Raw genomic sequence first — 27493 nt, 5'->3', positions numbered from 1 at the left:
TGCTGCCTGAGTCTTGAGTAAAGTTGAGGAGGCTCAGGCCTGGGTTCTCTTTTTCCGTGGCTACACTGTTGCTCCCCAGCACACCTACCTGCCTCTGCTGGACCCAGAAATTTGTAGGGTCAGACATGGCTGGCGGAGGTAGGGTCTGGAGCTGGCCTCACTCTATACCAGCCTAGGATGGCCCCAGGTCAGCCAGGAGAGCGAGGCTCCTCATCTTGGAGGTAAAACAGACACCCTAGCATGACCCTGTACAGATTCCTATTATTTGCCCTGAGTGTGTCTTTGGCTTAACCTTCATCTTGATCCTTAGGATGGTTGAACCTGTTTGCTCAGCCTCGTCTGCAGATGAGAAAGTGTGGGGTGGGGTGGAGGACTGCCAGCCGCAGAGCGAGATCCTTTCTGAGTCATCTCGGCAGTTGGGATGGAATAAAAAGAAATGAAAGTTCAGTGTGAAGTAGCTTAGGATGTTTTTATTTTCACGTCAGAGCCACAGGGCAGACAAGCAGGAGGCTTCTCTTAAGTGGCTGGGCTGTGTTTTACCGTCGGGAAGTTTCCAGAATGGACTACTTGTTAGATGACCTATTTTTTTTTTTTTTTGGCCATCATATTGACTGAAGCTGAATACTATTGATCTGAGTTCCATCCAGCCATCTGGGTTCTGTCATTCTGTTGACTGATGTGGTCTCTGGAGGAATCTGAGGTTTTCTTTCCTTAGTGTCCATGTGAGAAGGGCTTGAGTTGCAAACATCAGAATGGACTGAATGTGGGAACTCAGCCATGGTAAGAATCATGACCCTTTATTGAACCTGGCCTCAGAACAGGGCATTAGTTTTCCCCGGGACCAACTCATTTGTCCTTGTAAAACTCCTGTGTTACAGATGAGACCGAGGTGTAGGGGGATGAAGTAAGCCTCCTCTGCCCCTCCTTACTCCTTCCCCCAAAGACCACTCCAGCTTTCCCATGTGCTCTGTGAGAACCATGTACCATTTACTGTGCAGAGCCCTCCCTCCCTCCCTCTGTGCCCTGCAGGTGAGGCATCCCAGCTGGAGGATGGAGGATAAGGCAGGTGGTGAGGGGATGGTGGGGATCAACAGGAGTGAGGGGTTAGGGGTATGCTTTTCCAACTGCCTTCCTGGAAGGTGCGTTGGGGACCCCCATGCTGTCAGTGGAAAGACCGAGCTGAGAGAGTGGGGCTCTTCCCCTTCCCCTTCACCCAGAGCGTGGCCTCTGTGATGTGTCCTGAGTGCTGAGGGGTTGATAAAGTTTTGGAAAGCATCAGGCGTGGGCTCAGGAGGCACATGGGGAAAGAGGATGGAGGCGCAGTTCCTGACAGCATGTCAGGCTGTGTTTAGACTTCCCAGCCAAGGTGTTGGGGAGATAAACAGAAGAGGGAAGGAGAAACCAAATAGATGGTGAGCTTCAAGGAAGGTTGGATGGAGTTAAAAGCAGTGTTTAAAAAACATTAATCCTTAGGTGCCTGGCAATTTGGATGTAGGAAGTCCCATTTTGGAGTTTGTGGAAGGGTAGCAATGGATGCACGTAAACATTTGAACAACGATTAGATCAAACCTGGTGGTGGACCTCAGAGATGAGGGAATTAGCCTGGAGGGGAGAAGTGAAGATGGAAGGCTGCTGGAAGTGGAGGTCGGGAGGGGAATCTAGTTTGGGGAGAAAAAAGGTGATAAGGGTGCCTTCCTGCTCTTGGCACAATAAATGGCTCGTCATCCCTGGGTCTTCTCACTTGGAACCTGTCTCTGGGGAAAGAGGCATCAGATGGAGTTATTCAGGGACCTGAGGAGCATCTGGCCATGTAAATATTAATGTACTGGTGATAATGTCCTCCAAAAGCCTTGTCCTGAGAGACCATACATCCCCCATAGATGTATGGGCCCCCTTATGTTTGTGGACCTTTGTTCAGATTGGTCTGGAGTCTGTTTCAGAAAGCCATATCCTTTGCTGCCTTCTGGAGCCTGTTCTTTCAGAGTTCTCCCACATGGGCCCAGCTGGGAACCTGGCAGGGTTGTCAGAGAGCACTTTACAGCAATAAGTTTTGAAAAAGTGTGAGAGTGTGTGAGTTAATGCTACCTGGCGCTGGCTTGATGGTTTTCCTAGCACCTCCAGAAGTTTTCGTGTTTATTTCTTGCTAAACTCATAACCGCCTCATGAAGTTGGTAGAGTTACTCCTGTGTTACCAGTAAGAAACAGAATCAGGCTGAATAATTTGCCCAAGGTCCCATAACTAGTAAAAGGTCAAGTTGTTGTGTTAGTTGCTCAGTCATGTCTGAGTCTCTGCAGCCCCATGCACTATGTCCTGCCAGGCTCCTCTGCCAGTCCGTGGAATTCTCCAGACAAGAATACTGGAGTGGGGAGCCATTCCAGTCTTCTCCAGGGTATCTTCCCAACCCAGGGATCAAACCTGGGTCTCCTGCATTGCAGGCAGATTCTTTACTGTCTAAAGCACAGTAAAAGGTCAACCTGGGATTTAAATCCAGAATATTGGACTTTTAAGCCTTGAACTCTTTCCACTGCCTTTCACACTGTTTTAACTATTTAGCACGGGGAAGTATGGAGGGATCTCTGACCCCAATCCCAACTCCAGAAATTCCTTAGAAAGAAAGGAAACAAAAGAAGTCTCCCTTCTGGAAGACTTCTGGTACATACCACCTTTTCAGATTGTCAAGGCAGGTCAGTTCGACGGTGTTTGGGGCAAGTGAGAAGTGCATGATGGGTGGTTTGCTTTTGTCAAGTCCTGTGGGAAGTTAGGTGACTGAATGTCTGCTTACTTGATTTAACAGTTGAAATTGTCCTGGGAAAAGAAAACTTAATCAGGTCAGAACATATTTCCTCATTAAGCAGCAGGCTTAGAAAGGCAGCCACAGGTGTTTTTGTCACAAGGGGAGAAATGGGGCCATTTCCAGATAACATGCGGAGATTGAACTATGCAGGTTGCCTTGGTAACAGCTTTTTATGCTGCCCTAGGGAGATGTGAGAAAATGACAAGAAAAGCCAAGGCTTTTACAAGTCTCCTTGCAGTGTGATTTCAGGCTTGAAGTAGTTGGCAAGGAAAGGTTGACTGGTAAGGGTGAGGAGGGGAGTAGTCAGAGCCAGTGCTTTAGCTCCTGGTGGAGCCAGGAAAACAGAAGCCCTGGATCAGTCAGAGTTATGGGTTATGGTTCAGAAATAGCTGTTATTTCCTTAACTCAGTATTGAGCCCTGGAGAGTCAGGAGTCACCTCGAATCATCGGATTGTGCCTCAGGAGGCAAAATAATTAATATTTATTCTGGACTCAGGAGATGACAAAGCGCTCTCAGGGCTGCTTGCTCATGCCAGGCACACATGCAGCCCCCAAGGTGGGATTATCATCATGCTCCCCATTTACAGATGAGGAAACTGAGGTTAAGGGACGTGTTCGAGGTCACACAGCTGAGGAGCCAAAGCGCAAACCTAGGACCTCCGTCCCCAGATTCTGTTTCTGTTCTGCACCCAGCAGGAAGAGACCTAGCTCTAATAGCTTATGCAGAAACAAGGGGTGAGGGGCACCGCCAGCCATCTCTCGGGCTGCACACCGTACTCTGATGTGAACACCCTCCTGCTTAGAAAATGCTGAGTTTTGCTTTCGGTCTTTCCTTCCTGTCCCCCGCCCTCCCCTCCGCCCGGCGAGTTTATCCTTTCACAGGATCTAATATCAGTTGAAAGTATTTGTTGTTGAACTGAACAGTCCCAGGATAGGTCCTCGTTGAGCGGGAGCCATCAGTACCTTGCTGTTTTCCCGCTTGAGGTCAGATCTGGAGGGCTGCCCCGAGCTGAGGCCTGGCAGGCGTCCCACCAGGACATTCTGCAGCCGCTGTCTAGGGGAGTAGTGACCAAGGGCAGCGCTCTGGCCTCCATCCACCGGGAGTTGTGTAGTCTCTTTGGGGCCTCATTATCTCCCACTCGATCATGTTTCCCGTGTTCAAGGTACGTGAGCTCGATTTCATGAAGATAGAGAGTAGCGGAAAGAAGATGAGGGCAAGACTGCAAGCAGCAGAACCAGTGGCCAGAGAGTTCATGACCCCTCCCCACGCTGTGAGGTTTAGCAAGGCCCAGGGGCGCACCTGGAAACTGCCTCCTTGTCTCTGGCTGGCGCTGCTCCGGCTCGGTCAGCCCCTACACCAGGGCAGAAGCTGGGCTCCAGGACGCCTGAGAAATGTCTGTCTCCCCACCCGTCTCACACGCGCCTTCCTTCTTCTGTGGATTCTGTCCTCCTTGCATGTGTCTCTCTTGGAGGGTACAGTGTTGATGTCAGGTGACAAACCACAGCACACCCCGTGGTCGTTTCAACTCTGAACTGGTTACTGAAATGTAAAAACAGGGAGATGTCACAGCGTTGTGGGTTTCTAGCCTCCCTTGGAGACCAGGCAGGTCTGCTCACGCTGGGCCCACCCTCCTCAGGCGGTGCCTGAGCTGGGATGGAGCTTTCAGGGGAGATGGTCTCAGACACACCTGCCTGGCTTGTGTAGGTATCTGGGTTTGTGAGCTATGTGGGGATGAAAGCTCAGAGGAGAAAAAAGAAAGACAGGAAGGAAGGAAAGGAAAAGAAAAGGGAAAGTTTCTTTCTCAGGTAGTGAGCAGTCGGTGATGCATTGTCTCTTACCCGTGGAGGGAACACAGGTCAGCACCTGTTCCTCTCCCGCCTCCGTCCCAGTCTGATCTCTGCCTCAGTCCCAATCTGATCTCCTTAGGGTGGGAGGTGGCACCCCCCAAAGCGCTGTCGTCTCGGTACCTGTGGATGCTGTGTGAGCGGCTCCCATGGCAGCCTTGCTGTTGCCTGCCCCCGACCCTCTGAGTCCTGCTCCAATACCAGCCTCCCCTACAGGGAGGCCCCCTGGGCTCCCAGCACCCCCACCCCTCAGAGCTGACCCTCTACCAGCTCCTCCCTCCACTCTCACCTGTGTTCACTATGCTTCGCGGTGAAGGGTTTCTTTTTAAAAAACAAAAAATGGGCCAGAGAACTAAACAGACATTTCTCCAAAGAAGACATACAGATGGCTAACAAACACATGAAAAGATGCTCAACATCACTCATTATCAGAGAAATGCAAATCAAAACCACAATGAGGTACCATTACACGCCAGTCAGGATGGCTGCTATCCAAAAGTCTACAAGCAATAAATGCTGGAGAGGGTGTGGAGAAAAGGGAACCCTCTTACACTGTTGGTGGGAATGCAAACTAGTACAGCCACTATGGAAAACAGTGTGGAGATTCCTTAAAAAACTGGAAATAGAACTGCCATATGACCCAGCAATCCCACTTCTGGGCATACACACTGAGGAAACCAGATCTGAAAGAGACACGTGCACCCCAATGTTCATCGCAGCACTGTTTATAATAGCCAGGACATGGAAGCAACCTAGATGCCCATCAGCAGATGAATGGATAAGGAAGCTGTGGTACATATACACCATGGAATATTACTCAGCCATCAAAAGAATTCATTCGAACCAGTCCTAATGAGATGGATGAAACTGGAGCCCATTATACAGAGTGAAGTAAGCCAGAAAGATAAAGAACATTACAGCATACTAACATATATATATGGAATTTAGAAAGATGGTAACGATAACCCTATATGCAAAACGGAAAAAGAGACACAGAAATACAGAACAGACTTTTGAACTCTGTGGGAGAATGTGAGGGTGGGATATTTCAAAAGAACAGCATGTATACTATCTATGGTGAAACAGATCACCAGCCCAGGTGGGATGCATGAGACAAGTGCTCCGGCCTGGTGCACTGGGAAGACCCAGAGGAATCGGATGGAGAGGGAGGTGGGAGGGGGGATCGGGATGGGGAATAAGTGTAAATCTATGGCTGATTCATATCAATGTATGACAAAACCCACTGAAATGTTGTGAAGTAATTAGCCTCCAACTAATAAAAAAATTAAAAAAAAAAAAAAAACCGAACCGAGTTCCTAGAGAGCATCAGTTTTAACCTAAGTCTGTGTCTGGTACGTAATCAGAAGTCAGTAAACATTTATTGCCCTCCCTCTGCTCCCACTTACCCTTCCTGCTTTCATCTGGAGCCCTGCTCTGTCCTTGCCTCATAGTAGCTGTTCCTTAAATGTTCATTCAGTGAAGCAGGAATAAATGAATGAGGCTGAAAATAGAAGAAGCCCCATCCTCATAGCCCCGTGTCCCGTGGGACTTGCCCGCCAGCCAGCTCCCTGCCGCTGGCTGTTTTTCTTAGCATTCCCTGCACTGTGTGTCAGCCTCTGCCGGGCCCCGGGGATACAGTGGCTGACGAGAACTCTCCTTGCCATCAGGGGGCTTGCCTCTCCTCACCTCTCCTCTTCTCTCTCAGCCCCTCCCCTGGGCAGTCCACAGGCACTGCCCGAGAAGTGCCCAGCCTCCTTCTGGGCACCGTGGTAAGTGGGGGGGGGGGTCCAGTCCAGGGCCACAGTGCCAAGTGGTAAGGTCACTGGAGTTGTGAGGCCTCCAGAGGCAAAAGCAGATGGCCTGTGTATCCCCAAAGAGCTTCTCCGTAACCCTTTCCCCCACCCCGTCCTCTGCTTGATGGTTTCACTGGGGGTTGTGGCCACTTTGAGAAGCACTGGTCTGGATTCCTCTTCCACTTTTGATGATCCGGAGGCAGAACACTGATGGCAGCAGGTGGGTACCCCCAGACTTTGGGGGTACCTGCTTTGTGGGCCTGGGCAGAATACTGTCTGTTCTCCGCCCCCATCCCCAACCCCTTCCACAGATTATGAGAAATGCTTGTTGCTCTCAGCCTCCGTGGTGTCTTGGGATCAGGCAGTGTCTGTGGACTTCTGAAGCAAAGGCGTCAGAAGTTAACTTGCAGGGGTGGGCGATGCCTCAGTAAATCTTGTAAGATGGAACTTGCCCACTCCTCAGGTCAGTGGGCATCTTTGTGAGTCACCTTTACCAGGGAGGCAGGGACCGGGGAGGGCCAAGGTGATCAGCGGCTTGCCTGGGCTTGTAATCTCTGCAGCCTGATAATGTTACAACTAAGTGCTACCCTCATCTCTCCCCTGTGTCGTTTGTGAAGTCAGAATACCAGGATAGGACGGGCCTGTGGCCTGCGGTAACATTTTGTAGGAACTTGGGCAATACGGGACCTTGCGCAGTACCCTGTTTGTCTCTGGCTTTCATCTCTGAAATAGGGGAATTATGCCCTGAGTTTACTTTACTTACTAGACAGTTTATATAAATTAATGGGACAGTTTGCAAAGGGCTTTGATATCAGAAGAAGGGCGCCATGGAACCATTAGGGTCCCTTTGACAAGGAAGGAAAATTGAGTGGGACACATCTGGTGGTGGGATCCTGAGCAGACCTCTTCCAGAGGACATGGGGATATGTGGCTCTTACACCGGCCAGCGGTGCCTTGTGGGGCAGTGAGCAGAGGCGACTGGGAGGGCAGAGCCTGGTGCAAGGAGCAGCCAGCCAGGTCAGGGCTTCTAGGTCTGGCATCCTCTCTCTCGTCTCCAAAGGGCTTCCCTGGTGGCTCAGGCTGTAAATAATCCACCTGCAATACAGGAGACCTGGGTTTGATCCCCGGATCAAGAATATCCTCTGGAGGAGAAAATGGCTACCCACTCCAGTATTCTTGCCTGGAGAATTCCATGGACAGAGGAGCCTGATGGGCTACAGTGCATCAGGTCGCAAAGTTACATGCCATTCTGCCTCAGTTTCACCACCTGTGAAATGGGCATGATAGAATTGAGAGGGATGTTGAGTTAGAAACCAGAGAAGGTGGATTAAGAAGAAAAGTACTGTAGCCCACATCCCAGTGTGGCCAAGTACATTTTACCTGAAAACTTGCTACATGAGAGAGATCTACTTCTGGTAGTATTGAGCACATCAGAATTGCAGGCTGACCTCGAGGGTTCATTCTCATGGCCTGCATGAAATGGAACTGTTTCATAGACCTGAAGTTCTTGAGGCATTTCAAACATGCATGCTTTGAAGTCTACGATGAAAGGGAATTGACACAAGAGAGGCTTTGTATGACCATGGGACTGAGATGGTCTTTCTCCTGTCTTTGAGAGTAGCCATCTTTCCCTATCCTAAATATTCCTTGGAAGGACTGTTGCTGAAACTCCACCTGATGTGAAGAACTGATTCATTGGAAAAGACCCTGATATGCTGGGAAGGATTGAAGGCAAAAGGAGAAGGGGATGGCAGATGCTGAGATGGTTAGATAGCATCACTGACTCAGTGGATTTGAATTTGAGCAAACTCCGGGAGGTAGTGGAAGACAGGAGCCTGGCATGCTGCAGCTCATGGGGTCTAAAAGAGTCGGACACGACTTAGCTACTGAACAATAGCAACAATGACAAATCTTTCATAATCAGGGAATGGCAGAGAGTCGTCACAGGAGGGTGGATGAATGCCAGGTTGAGCACATACCAGCATGTTCCCCATGCAGAATGGAATCCTTTTCCCCAGCCCAGGGGCCTGATCCAGGGAGAGATGATTTAATTAGGAGAGCTGTATGTTTCATTCCTTGCCCACTTTGGGGATGAGTTCTCACTGCCTAAAAGACATGTGATTGTCCAGGTCACCAAGTAGATAGATGTGTCAGGGGTTTTTGCCACAGGAGTTTAAAGCCATCAAACAGAGCCAGTTGTGGGACTTCAGACGGCAGAGGAAGGTCCTCGTTTGGAGGGCGGTTGGAGGGGGAGGCGACTCTGAGGAGGCTGTGTGTAGTGGCAAAGGGATACACCCTGTATTCCAGGGATACACCCTGGAATCCCCTGGGGTGCTCAGTTGTTTTTTTTCTAGATTAGCCACCATTCTTTTCTTTTTTTTTATGCTTTTATTTTTAAAAAAAATTTTTAATTGGAGGATAATTGCTTTACAATATTGTATTGGTTTCTTCCATACATAACATGAGTCAGCCATCAATATTCATACATCAAATAACTCCTCCCTCTTGAACCTCCCTCCCATTTCCCACCTTACCCCATCCCATCTCTCTAGGTCGTCACAGACCACCTGATTTGAGCTCCCTGCAGCATACAGCAAGTTTCCACTGGCTATCTATTTTACATATGGTAATTTGTATATTTTCATGCTACTCTCTGAGTTCGTCCCACCCTCTCCTTCCCTCCACTGTATCCACAAGTCTGTTCTCTATGTCTGCATCTCCATTGCTACCCTGCTAGTAGGTTCCATCTTTCTAGATTCCATATATATGCATTAATATATGATACTGGTTTTTCTGACTTACTTCACTCTGTGTAACATGCTTTAGGTTCATCCACCTCGTTAGGACTGACTCAAATGTGTTCTTTTGTATGACTGAGTAATATTCTATTATATATATGTACCATAATTTCTTTATCCATCCATCTGTCAGTGGATATCTAAGTTGCTTGCATGTCCTAGCTATTGTAAATAGTGCTGCAACAAACACTGGGGTACATATGTCTCTTTCAGTTATGGTTTTCTCAGGGTATATGCCCAGTAGTGGAATTGTTGGGTCATATGGGCTTCCAGGTGGCGCTGATTGTAAAGAACCACCACCCCTGGGTTGGGAAGCTCCCCTGGAGGAGGAAATGGCAACCCACTGCAATATTCTTGCCTAGAGAATCCCATGGACAGAGGAGCCTGGCGGACTACAGTCCACAGGGTCACAAAGAGTCCAATATCACTGAAGTGACTTAGCTCAGCACAGCATGGTAATTCTATTCCTAGGATTATTTTTTCTTTATTTAACACAGGAAAGTCTCCTTTCTTGCTCAGTATCTGCAGTGACTTATTACCAAACTTTGATGACAAGTTACATCCTTGCCACTGTCCCTCTTCCTAGTGGAAGCAGCAGCCTCATACAGGTTTTAGCAATATCAGGCCCCCTTTGTGTGACCATGGACTTTCAAGCCTAGGGGGAAGACTTGGCCACTTTGCTGTCACAGACTCACCCACGAACACCCACATACACTGAAATTCACAAAGGATGGACGTGCACACCTGATGCACAGAGGCGTCCGTACTACTCTTTGGGCAGCCCCAGTAGAAAAAGAGATGAGAATGTTGTAAAATAACTTGAAAGCTTTAGAAAGATTTTGTTTTAGTGACTTTCTTCTAATCAAAACATTTCCCTTTTGGGGAGGAAGGTGGCGGAGGGAAAGTGGCTGGTGAAGGCCAGCCCATCAGGGAAGCCAGCCCTCTCGGGGGGCTGCGGGGTGTCCAGCGTCAGCGCCTCTTGCTCGTGATGAGCCCCCAGGACCCCCTTCCTGACAGCCTGCCTGCATGCAGGGCGACACTCCTGGCCTGCTCAAAGCCTGGCGGCATGGCAGGTGTGCCCGTCGTATGGATCTCCCTGCGGCGGCCATAGCACTGGGGCTGTCCTCTCCAGACCGTACACCAACATTCTGCTGGTTGGTCTGGACACTGCAGTGGCCTCACTCAGTGATGCTCGATGTCACGGGGCTGCACCCCCAGAGTTAAATCCCGGAGGGAAAGACCCCTGTTCTCGTGTGCCAGACCCCCTGCCATGCCTGAATGAGCCAGGCCGTCATCACCTGGAGGGCAGTGCTTGTGGAAGCTTGATAGACACTCAGCAGAAACATCACAGGGAGATTGAGCCCCCTGAAAATGTCATTAAAATTAAATTAGTCGTTTATGCTAAGTGAAGGAAGTCAAGACTGGAAAACCAAATGCTCTATGATTTCACTTTTATGTAGAATCTAAAAAATAAATGAACAAGCATAGCATAACAGAAAGAGTCATAGATATAGAGAACAGACAGAGGCAGGGGTGCAGTGGGGTGAGGGAAAACCAAGAGGTACAAACTTGCAGCTGCAAAATAAATGAGTCACGCGTATCCGATGTACAGTGCGGGGAATACAGTCAATAACTAATATCTTTGTAGGGTGACTGAGCGTAACCAGATTTATCCTGGTGGTCATTTTGAAATGTATGGAAGCAAATCACTGTGTTGTATACTAGGAACTAACAAGGTTGTAGGTCAATCACACTTCAAAACAAACAAACAAATATACAAATAAACTCATAGTAAAAGAGATCAGGTTCATGGTTACTAGAGACGGGGGGTAGGGAAGGGAGTTTGAAGAGGACCATCAAAAGGTACAAACTTCCATTATAGGGTAATGGAATACCCAATCGATAGGGATGATAAAGATACCATAATAAACATAATTTATAACTATTTATAAATTTTACTTAAAAAATGCAATATATAGAGACAACGTAAATGTAATTAATACCACATGTTATATTTGAAAGGCGTTAAGAAGGAAAATCCTGAGAGTTCTCATCACACACACAAAGGTTTTTTCCTGTTTCTTTAATTTTGTTACCTGTAGGAAATGATGGATGTTCCCTAAAATTATTGTCATCATTTCATGATGTGAGTCAAATCATTATGTTCTATACCTTAAACTTACACAGTGCTATATGTCAGTTATATCTCAGTAAAACTGGAAAGAAGGGAAAGAAGGAAGAGAGAGAAAGGAAGGAAGGGAGGAAGAAAGAAACAAAGAATGGATGAATAGTGGAGATCCTGAAGTTCTGGGTCTGCGGAACTTGGGACTCTGGCTTTCAGCAGGGACCCCTGGCGATGCTGCTGCAGATGGTAAGAAGAGTCCTGGACTGGTTCAGGCACTGCCCCCTCCGGGCCTGGTGACCCTGGACACCCCTCTGAGCCTCGTCTCTGAGGTTGGATAATAGTGAGACTCACTGTGTAATGAGGTTATGGGCATCATGGTGACAACAAAGACTTAGGCAGTGCTTATGGCATGCCAGGCACTGCTGTTTTACAGCTAGAGAAACTGAGGCACAGCGACATTAAATACCACACCTAGTAAGTGGCAGAAATGAGCTTCAAACCTAAGCAGTCTGGCTCCTGAGTCTATGCCCCTAACATCTAAGGCCAGGGGTTCTCAAAGTGTGTTCAGGGGATCTCTGAGAACCCTGTCAGGCTGTCCATGAGGTCAGAGTGATTTTGGTAACCTAGCATTTTTTTCCTTTTTCTTTTCTTTCTCAAATGAGTACACAGGGAAGTTTTCAGAGGGTTCACGACACAACATCCTTCTGATGGCAAGTGTGTGTGCGCTTTCGTGTTCTTGTGTTTTAAGAATCCCTCACTTTTAATTTTGGTATTTATCAATAGCTAAGATCCACGTAAATGAGAACTCTTTGAGGTCTCCATAGTGTTAGGGGTGACAGGTGTCCTGAGACCGAAAAGTGTGCCATCAGCTCTTGAGGCTGTGGCGCCTTGAATGTGGTCTCACTGTGCGTGGTTGGGGCTGCCTCCCGTGGTAAGTGGTCGGGGGAGGGTGGGGGCCCATCCCGGGGTGGGTGCGTGGTGAGCGTGTCTGGACCTGCTGGGGCCCTCTTAGGTGGCACTGCGGAAACTGCACTTTTGTCTGCAGCCAGCCAGCTGCCCACACTGGAGCGTCCATCCTCAGTCTAGGGGTGTCTCTGTACCCAGCCCTAACTTTGAAAAGGAGCAGACACCCTCGTGTGGCAGGTCCCTCCCCTGGTGGGTGGAGCCAGGCCAGCTGCCACTGAGGCCCAGCAAGTCTGGGCTGTGTGGTGTTGGAGGTTTTAGTAACCAATAAGTAACTTCTGCAGCGTTGGAGCCTTCTGTCAGCATTTGTCTTAGGCCAGGCCTCACACTGAGCCAGCACTTTGCCTGTGTTGACCACTGCACTGACGCATTTTACAGATGAAGAGCCCAAGGCTCAGGGTGAGTTCACTGAGCCACTTATAGCAGTGACAAGTGGCAGGGCCTGGGACTCAGACATGATCAGTCTGATGGAGCCCAGGCCCCTGACATTCCAGGTCTTCAGAATGTTGCTCAGTTCCCCTTGCTCGTCTCGCTCATGGCGAGTGCCTGGGAAATCCCATGGACAGAAGAGCCTGGCAGACTGCAGTGCGTGGGGTCATGAAAAAATCGGACACGACTTAGTGACTAAACAACAACAAGGGCGGGGGGCCTCCCCAGTTCTGCTCCTTCCCCAGACCCTCACCGTCAACCTTTAGACCAAGCTTGTCGGGAGTCTCAGAGTGAGGTGTAGACAGAGTGCAGAATTCTGACTCTGCCCCTGGTAACCTTTCTGGTCCCCACCCACCAGTGGGACAATTGCCCCCACCTCGCAGGAGTAGGAGAGGCAGTGCGTTGTAAAACACAGCGCGGTGCTCAGTCCCTAGTGGTCTCCATTGCACACGACCAGCAGTGAGCTGTTGTCTTTCTCGGAATCCGGCCTCAGACCAGCTGCGTCCGCATCTCCGGGAGATGTCTGGGCCCCACCCTGGCCTACGATGCAGGGCTCTGAGGGTGCGGCTATGGCTCCCACTTTCTCAGCAAGCATCCCCCCAGGTTTCAGGTACTCAACAAAGCTTGGCATCCTTGTCGTGGAGGTTGGGGGTGACATTCAGCCCTCAGTAGGTAACAGAAAGTGGGGGTGGCCCTGTAGAGGTCTATCAGTCAGGTGACCATAGAATTGGTTATCTCAACCAGGACAGTTTGGAGCATGAAAAGGGGGGCACCTTAAATAAACAGTGAAGCATGAAGGCTGAACCCAGGACTTCCTGGCAGAGGCATCATGTGGCCTCCGTTGATGGGTTTCTCCTTCGTCTTTCTGCTGCCCTGGAGATGCCTTCCCCTCCTGGTCCACATGAGGAAGCAAGTCTGGAGGTCACCTCTGGCCACACAGCTGTAACCCTGGGCCTGGACTACGTGGCGCCCCCTCAGCCCAGGCGTCATTCCCGCCGAGCCGTGGCACAGAGGGGCAATGGGGGGCTCCGGGCATCAGGATCCTTGGAAAACTCGCAGAGCCTTTGTAGTGAAAAATCCGGGCTGTAAAACCCGTGTCTGGAAATGGGGAGAATGGATGAGAACGGAGGATGCCGTCAGCAGGAGGGAAGTGAGCCCTGAGCTTGTTAGTGCTTCCTCTTCTTCCTGGAGCTTCGTCCTCCTGGGCCTGGCTGTGGCCTCGTGTCATGCAGCCATCGATCCATGTCCCCCTGGGCAGAGTGACGGGGAGAGGGCCGCCGAAACCAGCTCTTCTGTCGAAGCAGGCGTCCTGTTCAGGTCGGTTGATTTCCTTTCCTTCTGGTACCCGCAGGGGCCAGTTTGGTGGCGATTTCTGGTTCTTTTCTGACGAGGACACACATGTGACAGTTCGTTTTTGTGCACACGAGGGTTTTGTGGCACGTGGAACTGCAGAGAATGCTTGTGGCAAACCCAAGGTGGTTGGTGTGCTAAACATGACAGGAAGGGAGGCACCCGAACCCGGCAAAGCCCCATGTGAAGAGTAGATGTATTTCAGGTTCAGACAGAAATAGACTCCTCCTAGGGTGTGTGCTGGCATCAGGGCTCACAGGCGGCCTTGGGCCAAGTTTAGTCTCCATCCCAGGCTGTCCGCCTCCCTCCTCCTGCCTTTTCTGTCTGCTTCTTGGGGAGCTTCATCTAACACCTCCAGGAATCGTGGTTTTGCCTCTGGCTGCCTCATGGTTTGGGTAAAGAAGCAGCTTCTTGGTCTCCCTGGGAACAGGATGGGCAGGGTGGCCGGACTGTTCCCTCCCTGGGCCTCCCTGTGGACTGGCAGCACTGCTGGGAAACTCCAGTTGGTCTTTGACAGATTAATAATATGGACTCGGGGGTCCCTTCCACCTGAGCCGCCCCTCTCTCACTTCAGTGTCCTTCTGTGATCCCAGGAAAGATGGAAACGCTAAAAGACAAGACCCTGGAGGAGCTGGAGGAGATGCAGAACGACCCGGAGGCCATCGACCGACTGGCCCAGGACTCCCCGGAGGTAGGGGAGGCTGTCATGGGGCCAGAGATGGCGGATGGGACTGGGGCCCTCCTCAGGGATGCTGGCTTGTTGGGAGTTTGGGCCAGGTCTCTTTCCCTTTTCTGTGGCCTGCACCCTGGTTTGGACCCGGCCAGAGGAGCCCCTGGGGTCTCAGTCCAGTTCCTGGACCCTCTGGGAGTTCTGGGGAGGGAGGAAGGACAGGGCCAGGGAGTCCAGGGCCCCCAGCCAACTCTGGCTCCTGGTGTCTTCAGGGACCTGCGTGCCCCCGGAGCCCCTACCCTGTTGCTCCAGCCTGGGTTTGGAGGCGTTTCTAAAAGCACTGGTTCCATCGTGTAACCGCCTTTCGCCAACAGCCCTGAATCTCTAGGAGAGATTCTGGGACTGGGATTAGGCTCATCTCCTGTTTAATCCCTTTCAATTATAACTGACACCTAATCACCTACAGCTCCTAGTCACCATCCTTACGGGAATAAGCCACCTTCTGAAAGTACAGAGCTTTGCATTTTATAAAGGGTGCTCCCTGCCCTTCCCATCACCTTGACCCTGTGACTACCCTGCAAGGTCAAAGAGGTCAGTTGACCAGTTGTGGCTGCGGAGCTGGCCATGTCCCCGGCCATGCCTTGAGTGGCTGCAGCCTGTCCTCAGCTCTGCACGCTGCCGTCTCCTGCCCCTGATGGGCGGGAGACACAGACACAAATAATGGCGAGGTCACTGATCGCCTTTGGCATGTGCGTCTGTCTTTGCTGATGAAGAGTGCTGTTTGTCTCTTCTGTATATTCACAGTGTCTGACCCCAGAAAAGGGAAGCCTAGCCCCCCAACTTCTACCTCTGCCTCTGCAGACCTCTTTCCTCTCCGTGAGGGGCTGTGCAGCTGGACCTGGTCCTGGCTCCTTCCTTGCCGGTGCTCCGGCTGCCCCCACCACCCCGCTCCCTGCAGGAGCAGCCTTCGCCAGGGCTGGAGGGCACAGGGTGCGGGGCAGGGTGTGATGGGAGGCTCGGGGCCTAGATGTGGTGTGTCCTGCCACCGAGAATGAGGCTGGTCTTGGTTAAACTCCAGGGCTGCCTCCTAGAGTGAGTGAGGCTCTGAGCTCAGCCAGGACCCATCTCCAAGCTGACTCGATGCCAGCCTTCATCCCCTCGCCTTCACATGTTAAACACCAAGTGCTCCTCCAGTCTGCCGCGAGCAGTGTGATGGGAACACCAAGGCCTGTTCCCAAGGGCACAGAACTTTGTAGAAACACGCCAAATGACATAATTAGAATTCATTGACCTCTAAGCTCGGCAGGCCCATGGGAGGTGTGGCGAAGCACAGAATCATGGAAAATGTCAGCAGAAACAACCTCGTGGGCAAAAGGCAAGTTGAGTTTTGTGACATGCAGCTGTGCCTGACTAATTGATTTGAATTCTCGAAAGGGAAGAACACTCACGGGATTGCGGGGAAGTGAAGAATGAGTTCTGTAGACTCATGAGACCCTGTGGACAGGGTTCCTCCCATGGGCTAGGAGACATGATCATCGCTGTGGGATTCGAGGAGGGATGGGGGCTCACTGAGTTTGGGGTGTGGACGTTGCTCAGAGAAAAGAGCAGGGGACCACTCTCCCTGTGGAACTGTGTGCGCTCTGGGGTCTTCTGGGGGGAGTGCTTGAACTGTCTTATTGACCTCTTATAATGGGGGTCAAGGGCTTCATTGTGAATTCCTGATGGAGAAAGATTTGGGGGAGGCTCTGGGGAGAGGGGGCAGAAACAGGTAGGACCAGGTTTAGGGGAAGGTGTCTGGCATAGATTTACTGGCTAAAACCCAGGGAAAAGGCAGTGGAGATACAAAGAGGACATGTGCACTGGGGATCTGGGGCCCTTTAAGGGGCAGCTGAGTAGGGCACTTCAGGCGCCCCTCTGGGTCTGCCACATAAGAGAAGGAAAGCTATCACGGCCGATGAAAATGAGATTGGGACCCCACAGTGCAGGCGTCCCTGAGTCAGAGCCCTTGCTGAGCGGCTCCAGAGGGTGTTTGTGACAGCCAGGTATGGGGGCAGACCCGGGAGGTTGTGGCGAGGCCCCACAATTTCTGGTAACCATGGCAGTCCTCTTTCCAGTCTGGAGCCCGCAGGGCAGGCTCCCAGCCCACCCCACAGCACAGGGCTCCAGGCCCTCCGAAACCTCCTCCTCTAGGACGCCCATGGCTTCCTGCGTCTGCTCGGGGTCGAGCCAGTCAGGCGGGGCTCGCCATGTGCTCACCATGGTGAAGAAGCTGCTCAGTGGTTCCTGGCGGAAGCCGGTCTTGCGGAGCTGCACCCTGAGCCCAGCTTGGGGTGCTGGTGGCCCTGGTGACATGCTGGCGTGTAGTGCCCGCTCCCGCAGGGGTGTGGGTCTGTTTCTCTGCCCTCCTCTCCCTGATAAATGGACGGGGCTTCAGGTCAGAGCAGGTCTGGGCAGGGTTTCTGAGGCTGCCACCTCACGGGCTGGTGACCACGAAGGACCTCGCCGAGGGGAGGAGCACCGCTCAGCCTGGGGACATGGTCTCAGCCAGGCTTGTGCAGGGCCTCACCTGAGGACTCCCCCCAGCTCTCCAGGGGGCCCCCTGTCAGCTCATCTGCGTAGCTTCTCTGCAGGACACACACGTGGAGGAGGCAGCGCAGGTCCATCTGGAATCGGTGTCTCAGGCTGGCCCTGGCTTTCCCGCTCCTCAGGCTGACTTTATTTGGGGGCCTCCTGGCGTGTCCAGCCTGTGTTCTGGCCTTACATTAGTGCACCTTAGAGGAGGTCTCTTGCCTCTGAATTCTGGGGATGAGCAGTTGGTTCTTTTGGTCCCTGCCTTCCTAGGAAGCCTCTGACTCTCCCCGCTCCCTCCCGGAGCTCCACACAATCCACAGTGGGCTCTTCCCGCTCGTCACATGTCCCTTTAGTGCCAGCTCCCCACCTGCCTCCACCACAGAGGCTCTTGTGTTAAGGTTTCGTGAGGCATCTGGATCAGAGTGCTTTGCTCAGAGTTTGAACCTGGGTCCATCTGACTCTGGGCTTTCCAGGTGGCATTAGTTAGTGGTAAAGAATCTGCCTGCCAATGCAGGAGACTTAAGAGACACAGGTTCAATCCCTGGGTTGAGAAGATCCCCTGGAGAAGGGCATGGCAACCCACTTCAGTATTCTGGCCTGAGAATCCCATGGACAGAGGAGCCTGGCCAGCTACAGTCCATGGTGTCACACAGAGTGGGACATGACTGAAGCAACTTAGCAGGCACTTAACACGCCATCTGACTCTGATTGGGGGCTGAGTGTTGCCTGGCTTCCCCTCGGTAAGCAACAGGTTCCAGGAGCCCCTGGCCCAGCCCACCGGGAGCTGAGTGGCGGGTCTCATGGTCAGGTGTCTTGCCCTGTAGGTCCAGGATCTGCAGCTGGAGCGGGAGATGGCACTGGCCACCAACCGGAGCCTGGCCGAGCGGAACCTGGAGTTCCAGGGTCCCCTGGAGATCAGCCGCTCAAACCTCTCAGACAAGTACCAGGAGCTCCGGACGCTGGTGGAGCGGTGCCAGGAGCAGAAGGCGAAGCTGGGTAGGCGGCCAGCCTCGGGAATGTGCACGGGGGGTGCCTCTCTTCACTCAGGGTTCCCCATGGGACTGGGGGAGCTGCTGGACTCTCCTGGAAGAACAGAGTCCCTCTCCCTCCCCAGGACAAGAAGGGGCCAGCAGTTACGGCAGGTCACCACATCCCCAGCCTGGCTAAGTGCTTTAGCAGCCATCTCAGTGTAGGTCCTGTAGTATAGTTCTTGTGTCGTAGATGAGAGGAGTGAGGCTCAGAGAGACGGGGGAGCTTGGCCAGGGCTCCTTGGCTACATAGAGGCAGAGTTGGGATTTGCATCTGGAGAGCCTGGTCTGGGCTTTCTGTGTCCCATCCTGCTGTCTGAGGAGGTGAGGGGCATCTGGTCCTCAAGGTGGAGAACTTGACACTCAGACAGAGGAAGTAACCCCATGGGCAGCAGAACCAGATTAGGGTGGGTGGGCAGAGCCTAAGGCCTCCTGCTTTCCCAGCCAACATGGGGAGCCGGGGAGCCAGGGAGCCAGGGTCTGTTCACTGAGCTCCTGTCAGCTCAGAAAGCTGACCAGAGGGAACTGACCGAAGGGGGTTCTGCTGAGACCCCAGGGCAATTGCAGGGCCCCTGGCACATAGGACTCTTCAGGACCCTTGCAGAAACCTCAGCCTCTACCACAGCATCAAGAGGCACTTTTGAAATGTCAACCTTTCTACCCTCCCTTCCAGAGAAGTTCTCCTCAGCACTGCAGCTAGGGACCTTGTTGGACCTTCTGCAGATTGAAAGCATGAAGATTGAAGAAGAGTCCGAGGTGAGACAGCAGTTGACACCTGGTCTTCCTTGCAGAATCAGCCCCTGGAGCAGATGAACACTGACCAGGTGACCACTGGCTCCACGGTCACTAGCACGGCCCAGCCCAGGGGCTGTGGGGCCTGGCAGCGTCTTCCACCCAGAGCCGGTCTGCGCACAGAGAGTGAAAAGAGGCCAGAGGGCAGCAGAAGAGACCAGGCAGCCCCAGGAGAGGGGAGAAGCCAGGGGTCCGGCTCATCGGGAGCAGGAGCTCTTATCCTGAGTACCCGCGTCTGCAGGGCGCAGGACCCAGGCTCTGTTAGATGGCAGAGGTGAATGGTCACTCCACCTGTAGTCCCCGTGGAGGCCCTTTTGGAGGCAGGGAACAGAAACCCAGTCTAACTAGTTGAAGCGGAAATGAACAATGGATGGCAGAGCTGTGGGGCAGCTGCAGGCCTTGGGGGAGGGCAGTGAGCAGGTACCTTCGAGGGCTGAAGCCAGGCTGCCAACCCCTCCCTCTCCTGGCAGCTCTCTCCTGCTTCCCTCTGGGCCCATCTTTATTCTCCGTGGGCAGACTGGCTCTCTCCACATCTCACTGCTCTCTGCCAGGCCCCTCAGCCCCTGGGCTGGGCTGTGCTAGTGACCAGGGAGCCAGTGTTCATCTGGTCAATCGACACCCAGTTCAACATCTGCCATGAGCCTGGCTTGATGCCGGGGTGGGGAACAGTGGTGGCCGTGACAGGTGGTCCCCACCATCCGGAAGCTGACATCCTGGTGGGGGAGACAGGATAAATTAAACGCGTGCTTGTGTAATAATATATCACCAGTAAGAAGAGCTGTAGAGAGAAATTCCCAAAGCGGGGGACGAAGAAGGCAGCTCCTGCAGCCTGGCTGGGGTGGGAGTGGGGGCTGCAGCTGACCTCTGACCCGGCGGTATTCAGGTGGCCTCCATCCCGGCAGACCCAATGCCACTGGAGCTTGTGTCTTCCAGGCCATGGCTGAGAAGTTCCTGGAGGGCGAGGTGCCCCTGGACACGTTCCTAGAGAATTTCTCCTCCATGAGAACACTGTCCCATCTGCGCCGGGTTCGCGTGGAGAAGCTCCAGGATGTGATGAGAAAGCCCAGGGCCTCCCTGGAGCCGGCCGGGGACGCCCCACCTCCCCGCCTGCCCCCGCCACTGCGCCCCGACCCCCAGGCGACGCCCCCGCCAGCCGAAGACGCTCAGCCACAGCCGCCGCCGCAGCCTCCAGTGGTCCCGCCCTACCCTTTGCCCTACAGCCCCTCTCCAGGCATGCCCGTGGGCCCCCCCGCCCAAGGAGCGCTCCAGCCGGCCCCCTTCCCCGTGGTGTCCCAGCCCTCCTTTTCCTACAGTGGGCCTTTGGGGCCCCCCTACCCCACAGCCCAGCCGGGAGCGAGGGCCCCTTCAGGCTACTCCTGGTCCCCACAGAGGAGCATGCCGCCCCGGCCGGGCTATGCCGTGGCCCCCACTGGTGCCTCTGGGCCTGGGTACCCTGTGATGGGGGGCCGGGCCCCCAGTCCTGGTTATCCGCAGCAGCCCCCCTACCTCTCAACAGGAGGAAAACCTCCGTACCCCACACAGCCCCAGCCCTCAGGCCCCCTCCAGCCCCCCTACCCCCCCGGGCCCGCTCCTCCCTATGGGTTCCCCCCGCCTCAGGGCCCCACCTGGCCTGGCTATTAGGCACAGTCCCGGCCCTCGGCCCTTGCCTGCTCCCACCTGTACCACAACCTTCAGCCCACCCCTTGCTGAGACTCGAGGCTAATGGGAAGTGGAGTTGGCTGCCTGCAGACGTGGGTCGCGCCAGGGAGCCTGAGGGGCCCGGCTGGGAGCGCACAGGCCTGGGAGGGCTGGCCGGCAGTGTGACTGACTCGGCTGCACCGGCGGTCCCAGGGCCCGCGGGCCTCCCAGGGGAAGAAGCGCCCGGCTCCCATGGCTGGCTGTCGCTTTCCTGGTGCGCGCCAAGCAGGGCGTTCAGTCCTCCCCGTGGGTGCCCGCGCCTGTGGACGTCTCCTCGTGACTGCACTCACTCACGGACTCACGGACGCCCGAACCCAGTGAGGAGTTATCTCAGCGAGGGGCTGGCCAGCCCCTGCTCACCCCCTCCCTCTTCTCTGGGATTTAGCAAGTGCAACCACGGTGCCCACGCCAAGAGAGGCAGCTCCCTGTGTCTCTTGGTGCGTTCAAGGATGGCCCACCACACGCTCCATGGCAGAGTTGGATCAGGGGAAGAGAACAGAGTTAGGCAAAACAATGAGTGATTTTTACATCACATAAAGCCATAACAGGACCCTGACAGACTGATGTCAGGTCAGCTTGTCCTGTGTGCTGCCGTTTGAACAACAGCAGCAGTGCCCGTGCAGGGAGCAGGCCGAGGATTGTGGAGGCGAATCCCAGACCTTGCTGGCTCTGGTTGGAGAATCCAGGGGCTGCCTTGGACCCTCTGGCTGGAGGAGAGGAGGCAGTTCTGGTCCAGAAGACTGTGGTCACATCAGGGGCTCATTTAGGAGCAGAAGACCAGGTTGCCTCCCCGGCCACCTCTCTTGTCTGGGGTCTCCCTGCTTCTAGTTGACTTCTGTGGCTCACCCCCATCCTGTCCACTCCTTTAGTGCCTTGAATCTCATCCACGGCAGCCCCCTCCCTTCCTTTGACTCCCTCCTGTAACTCTTCACGAGCCCCTAAAACCCTCCTAAGAGACATCAAAATATGCCCTAACAGTTACTTCCCCTGTGGTGCTTTGTAAAACACCATCACTATGTCGGAGTCATTTCTTTGCATCTCTCTTATCTTCAGAATGTAAAGGGCAGAGACTGTGACTCTGAGCCACACACAGCCCCCACCACGCTGGGGGCTTTCAGCACCCAGTTCAGTAATAAAAATGACAATAGACCAAAGGGGGTTGTGGTGAATGGAGCATTACCTTGGTTGTTATCAGATGTGAACCAGGTCTCAAGGGCAGACTCTGGAGCTGCTATCTGTTAGGAAGTCATATGTGCCTTGAATTGTCCATTACCCGAGTACCCAGCACCTGGTGGGCCTGGGGTGCTGGGGGCCAAAGAGGAAACTCGACCTTCTGGTGCCTGCCCCGCCCCACCTGGCCCGCGTGCCATCAGTGGGTGTGTGCGATGAGATGCTCAGTCAGCCCCATTGGTCTCTGACCGGTTGTGCTTGCTTCTCATAAGTTATTTATACAGAGAAATCACTAATGGACTCTACTGGTCCGAGTACTCCTGTACTGGACGAGCGATCGCTGGTATGTTTGTACAATTAATTGCCATAATAAACTTTGATGAGTTACAAGTAGTGCGGCTAGTGTCAGTCGCTCAGTCGTGTCCAGCTCTTTGCAACCCCATGGACTGTAGCCCGCCAGGCTCTTCTGTCCATGAAGCTGCAGTGAATTTAAGAAGTGGCTGCCTGTGGGAGACATCGATTTTGTCAACTGAAAGGAAAACGCACAGCGTAAGACTTATGGATTTCAGTTTTACTTGGAGACCTTATGGCAGATTATAGCCTGAGGAACAAACCCTCAGTACCTCTGAAAAGCTGCCCCAAAGAGGTAGGCCAGAAGCCAGTACATGTACTTTGACTCGAGAATAGGTGCTAGCAAGCACCTCTAGGTGTCACCCTACGGTCGTTTTAGTTCCTTTATGTGTCTCCGTCTCTCCCTCTAGCAATCTAAAACCACTGTGGGCATGCAGATCCCTGGATGGCCAGTCTTCATGTGAGGGTCCCTGGACTAGCTAGTTTTTAAAAGGAACAAGTGGATTTCCCTATGGGACTGCTGGATATTATGAGGATTCGCCTTCATCAGTTCTGTTCATTTCTCAGTTGCCTGAGAAAGTCATGACTAGGTGGTGAGAGCTATGTCCCTTATCTTTGGAGCTGAAAGCCCTTGTATGGTATCTTCACTTTTGTCCTGACAAACCCCATTAAGCTGCCAATTTGATGAAAGATGGCAGGCCAACTGCCTGCCTAATCACCCCATCCAAACCTCAGTGTCTCTCAACTGGACAATTTTCTCAGTGTTTTCAGCTGAGCCCTTTCTTTGTATCTTTCAACTGAGAAATCAGGTAACTTTTTATCTGCTACCAAATTGAACACAGGATTGTCAGCCAAGATGAGAGCTCTGAGACTCAGGAGAGAGTCACCCAGTATTCTGGACTAGTGAGGCAGACAGGCTCAAAGGGCCCTTGGTGGTACCAGGGCTGCAGATCCTTGGAGAATATCAGGTGAAGGAGACAAGTCTGCTGTGGGTCCCTTTGTGGTTACCAAAACTGTCAACTGAAAGAAAAATGCACAGTGTAAGAGCTGTGGGTTTGTTTTATTGAGGCACCTTACTATAGGACTGTTACTCAGGAAACAGCCTCTCAGTGGCTCAGAGAAGCCAGTATGGTTTTGGCTTGGGAATGCATGCAGTCGGGCACATATCTTGGTTAAAAAGAAAAAAATGTGACTGTTAGTTGTGATGATCAGATAGCTCAGTTAATGATTTTAGTGTTTTTCTATACATAAAAAGTGAAAGTGAAAGTCACTCAGTCGTGTCCGACTCTTTGCAACCTCATGGACTGTACTGTCCATGGAATTCTCCAGGCCAGAATACTGGAGTGAGTGTAGCCTTTCCCTTCTCCAGGGGATCTTGCCAACCCAGGGATCAAACCCAGGTCTCCTGCATTGCAGGGGGATTCTTTTTTTTTTTTAATTTATTTTAATTGGAGGCTAATTACTTTACAATATTGTAGTGGTTTTGTCATTCATTGACATGAATCAGCTATGGGTGTACATGTTCCCCATCCTGAACCTCCCTCCCACCTCCCTCCCCATCCCATTTCTCAGGGTCATCCCAGTGCACCAGCCCTGAGCACCCTGTCTCATGCATCGAACCTGGACTGGCGATCTGTTTCACATATGATAATATACATGTTTCAATGCTATTCTCTCAAATCATCCCACCCTCGGCTTCTCCCACAGAGTCCAAAAGACTGTTCTCTACATCTGTCTTTTTTGCTGTCTCACATATAGGGTTATCGTTACCATCTTTCTAAAGTCCATATATATGCATTAGTATACTGTATTGGTGTTTTTCTTTCTGGCTTACTTCACTCTATAATAGGCTCCAGTTTCATCCACCTCATTAGAACTGATTCAAATGTATTCTTTTTAATGGCTGAGTAATAGTCCATTGTGTATATGTACCACAGCTTTCTTATCCATTTGTCTGCTGACGGACATCTTGCAGGGGGATTCTTTACCGCCTGAGCCACCAGGGAAGCCCAAGAATACTGGAGTGGGTAGCCTTTCCCTTCTCCAGCAGATCTTCCTGACCCAGGAATCGAACTGGGGTCTCCTGCATTGCAGGCAGATTCTTTACCAACTGAGCTAAGGTGCAAGAATCTGGGTTCATTAAAATTTTTTTCTGGGACTTCGTGGTGGTCCAGAGGTTAACAGTCTGCCTGCCAATGCCGGGGACACAGGTTAGATCCTAGGTCCAGGAATTAAGATCCCACATGCCTCAGGGCAACTAAGCCCACTTACCACAACTACCGAGCCCTCACACCCTAGAGTCCAAGCTGCACAAGAGAGGCCACTGCAATGAGAAGCATGGATACTGCAACTAAAGAGGAGCCCCCACTCGCCAAAAATAAAGAAAGCCTGCACCAGCAATGAAGAGCCTGTGTGCCGCAATGAAGACCCAGTACGGCCAAAAATGAATGGACAAACGAAGCTATGATTTGAAAAGAAAAAACCTCAGCGTGTTTTTCCAAAGTATGGAGTACCTTATCCTGTTTTTCATCCTGAATGCCTTTCAGGGCGCACTGGCTAATGACTTAATCCTTGTAGAACTGGGCAGTGTTCTTTGTTTTGCGATTTCTTCTACAGCCTTCAGGGTCATGCTCTGCTGAAAGGCCTGTTTGATTCACAGAGCCCCATCTTTCTGCATATCGTCTCTTGAGCCGCTGCCCTCCTCTATTCCTTCACTCCCGGAGTGGGGGGAGGCGGGGGCTGGCTCTTCCAATGTTTCCCTTTCCGGCTTTTGCACTCTGGCTTTGTTTCCTTCCATCCGAGGCATTTTCACGCTGGAGCCTGCACGCTTGCGGTGTCCTGGGTGCAGAGCTTGGGCGGTGCAAGGCCACAGATGCCCACTAGGTGGCGCGAGAGCCTCATTGGCGCACAGGAGGGGCCTCATTACTGCCACCTGCTGGGCTGACCAGGACTGTCAGCCTGTCCGCCTGTCTAGGATCCCCAGCAGGGGTGAGAGTCTTCGCATCCCATTTCTAAACGGGGATCGAGGGGCAGCAGGCTGCTAAACTGGCTATGGAGCCAAGCTGTCTTCTGCCACCACCTAGCCTGCCTCCCTCTCCAGCTGACCCTGAGCTCAGCTCAGTCATCGTGAGCCCTGGGAAGGCATTTCTGCCTTTCAGCCAGAAGAGCAGCTTTGGTGGAGTCAGGAGACCAGGCTTCTGATGGACCCTTGAATCATCCCTTCTGTTTTTCCTTCCCTGCAAAGTGTTCTCATCAGGACAGGCTGCCTGTGGATGATGCCCAGAGATGCTGAGAGTCATCAGTCTTGAATATTCAACAGGGCCACACCTTGTATTAACCTTTGATGTGCAGTTATCTCAAGGGCTCCTCTCAGCAGCCCCTTGGCCCCCCAAGTTTAAACAAAGGGAGGAGACTGCAGGGTGGGTGGTTCAGTGACCTGGGGGCGTCAGGATGAGACTTGCACCCAGCTCTGATCTGGCTGCTGAGATACCTTTGTGGTTCCAGAAGTCATCAGGCCTCCTCGAGACACCACAGTCCTGAGAAAAGCCTGGGGAGCCTAAGCTGCGAACCCACCTACACTCTGGTCAGAGGGTTACTGTCCCTTCGCCCCCTCCTGAACTCTGACCTTGCCTTGAAAGTGTGTTGGGGCCTGGGGATGTCAGAGCACCAGGGAGAGCTAGGAGACCCCTGGGCTGTGTAGGAAGAAGCTGAGAATCTCACAGGGTGGGGTGGGGGCACAATCAAGTTAGGGCCTTGGGTTGGTCCCAAAGTGGTGGCCAGGGGCACCCAGGGGCTGGAGAGAGGAAGCGCCACTTTCTAAGTGGCTTGATGGAGAGTGAGGCTGGTCACTCGGGGTGGGCTGCCCCTGCTGCTCTTCACTCTGGCTCTCAGGCCCTCCCCCCGCCCCCACCCCCGCCCTGCATCCACCACATGAAATCACTGGGCGTCCTCTGCCAGACCGCAGTGGGCCTCTCACTGTGTGTGGGCTGCACGGGGCCAGACCCCAAGTGTCAAGTTCAGAGCTTCACAGAGATTCCTCGCTTGGTGAGAAGGACGCTTAGCTCTGTTAGCTGCCACGAGGCCATCTGAAATGTCCTTTTAGGGTAGTCCCACCCAGCACTCCCAGACCCTAGAGGCATGACCGGTTTGGGCCTAGACCTGGCTCTTGCTTGTTGGAGTGAGCTGGTCTTTTAGGGTCCCCAGTGTCCTGGACGTAGCACGAGGAGAATGTGCTAGAATCTGGTTGTCCATGAGAGTCAGGTGGATGATATGATTCAGGGGAGTGGGCCGGGGTCGGGGGGTTACACAGGTGGGTGCCACCCTCTCTGGCCGATGTAGAATGGTGAGGGATGGGGGTGGGGGCTGCAGTGTGGACCCAGGGTTGGGCCCGGGTCGCATCAGGGCATCCTCCAAGTCTGAGGGAGACCCCGTGAGCTTCTCATCACAGGAACAGCACTGACCAGCAGCCTGTGGGCTGTGTCTGCCCACCACAGCTGGACCTGGACAGAAGCACCTCCAAGGCTCGGATAGCTCCCACTCAGTTGCTTAACCAAATGTTCCTTCTGGAGATGTATCACCCGACCCCCTTTCTGCTCAAAGGCAGTTTTTTGGGGGGAAGTGTGTTTTTAAAGTAGGCCGAGATAGCTATGAGGCCAGTGAATGGGGGCCAAGCTAGAGATGCAAGAGCTTTTGCCCAGAAAGGGACTGGTAAGAGACATTTGGTGCCCCAGGCCCTTTGCACCCCAGTTCCCTTTGGAGGATCCTCCCTTCTGAGGAGGGTCTACAGGACTGGAGTCTCTGCAGGTGACTTGTAGCCCCCAGGTGACTGGGTGTCCCTGTTTCCGAATTCCTGGCATGGGCAGAGGTAGAGCCATGCCCTGGGCTCTCCCATGATGGAGTCCTCAGTAGGGGGTGGGCGGGAGGTCTGCTCGGAGGGTGTCGGTGGGGACAGGGGGCTGGCCTGGCTCTCTGGCATGCTCATGCCAGAGCTCATGCCAGAGCCCCTCATTCTGTGAGCACACCCCTCACCCCCGCCATGTCCTTCTAGAAACTTCCTTTTGCTCTTCCAGAGTTGGCTTTTGCGACTTGGACCATTGATATCTGTTGCTCCCAGTG

The 27493-nt window shown here is 52.9% G+C and overlaps 1 protein-coding gene across 1 annotated transcript in view; it reads left to right on the top strand.

Moving 5' to 3' along the window:
* The window catches only part of VPS37C (VPS37C subunit of ESCRT-I), a 30059-nt gene extending 7639 nt beyond the window's left edge, over positions 1-22420 (top strand). Inside the window, exons 2-5 of the mRNA XM_043452046.1 lie at positions 14692-14789; positions 18164-18335; positions 19041-19123; positions 20093-22420. Coding sequence (XP_043307981.1) covers positions 14697-14789; positions 18164-18335; positions 19041-19123; positions 20093-20800 — 1056 coding nt within the window. The 5' untranslated portion in view covers positions 14692-14696 and the 3' untranslated portion in view covers positions 20801-22420. The remainder of the gene's footprint in view (positions 1-14691; positions 14790-18163; positions 18336-19040; positions 19124-20092) is intronic.
* Positions 22421-27493: the final 5073 nt, after the last annotated feature.

Source organism: Cervus canadensis, chromosome 29 (assembly GCF_019320065.1).
Source record: "Cervus canadensis isolate Bull #8, Minnesota chromosome 29, ASM1932006v1, whole genome shotgun sequence".
In the NCBI taxonomy this organism is placed as follows: domain Eukaryota; kingdom Metazoa; phylum Chordata; class Mammalia; order Artiodactyla; family Cervidae; genus Cervus; species Cervus canadensis.
Note: the sequence above shows the minus strand (reverse complement) of the source record. Positions and strands in the feature narration are given on the sequence as shown.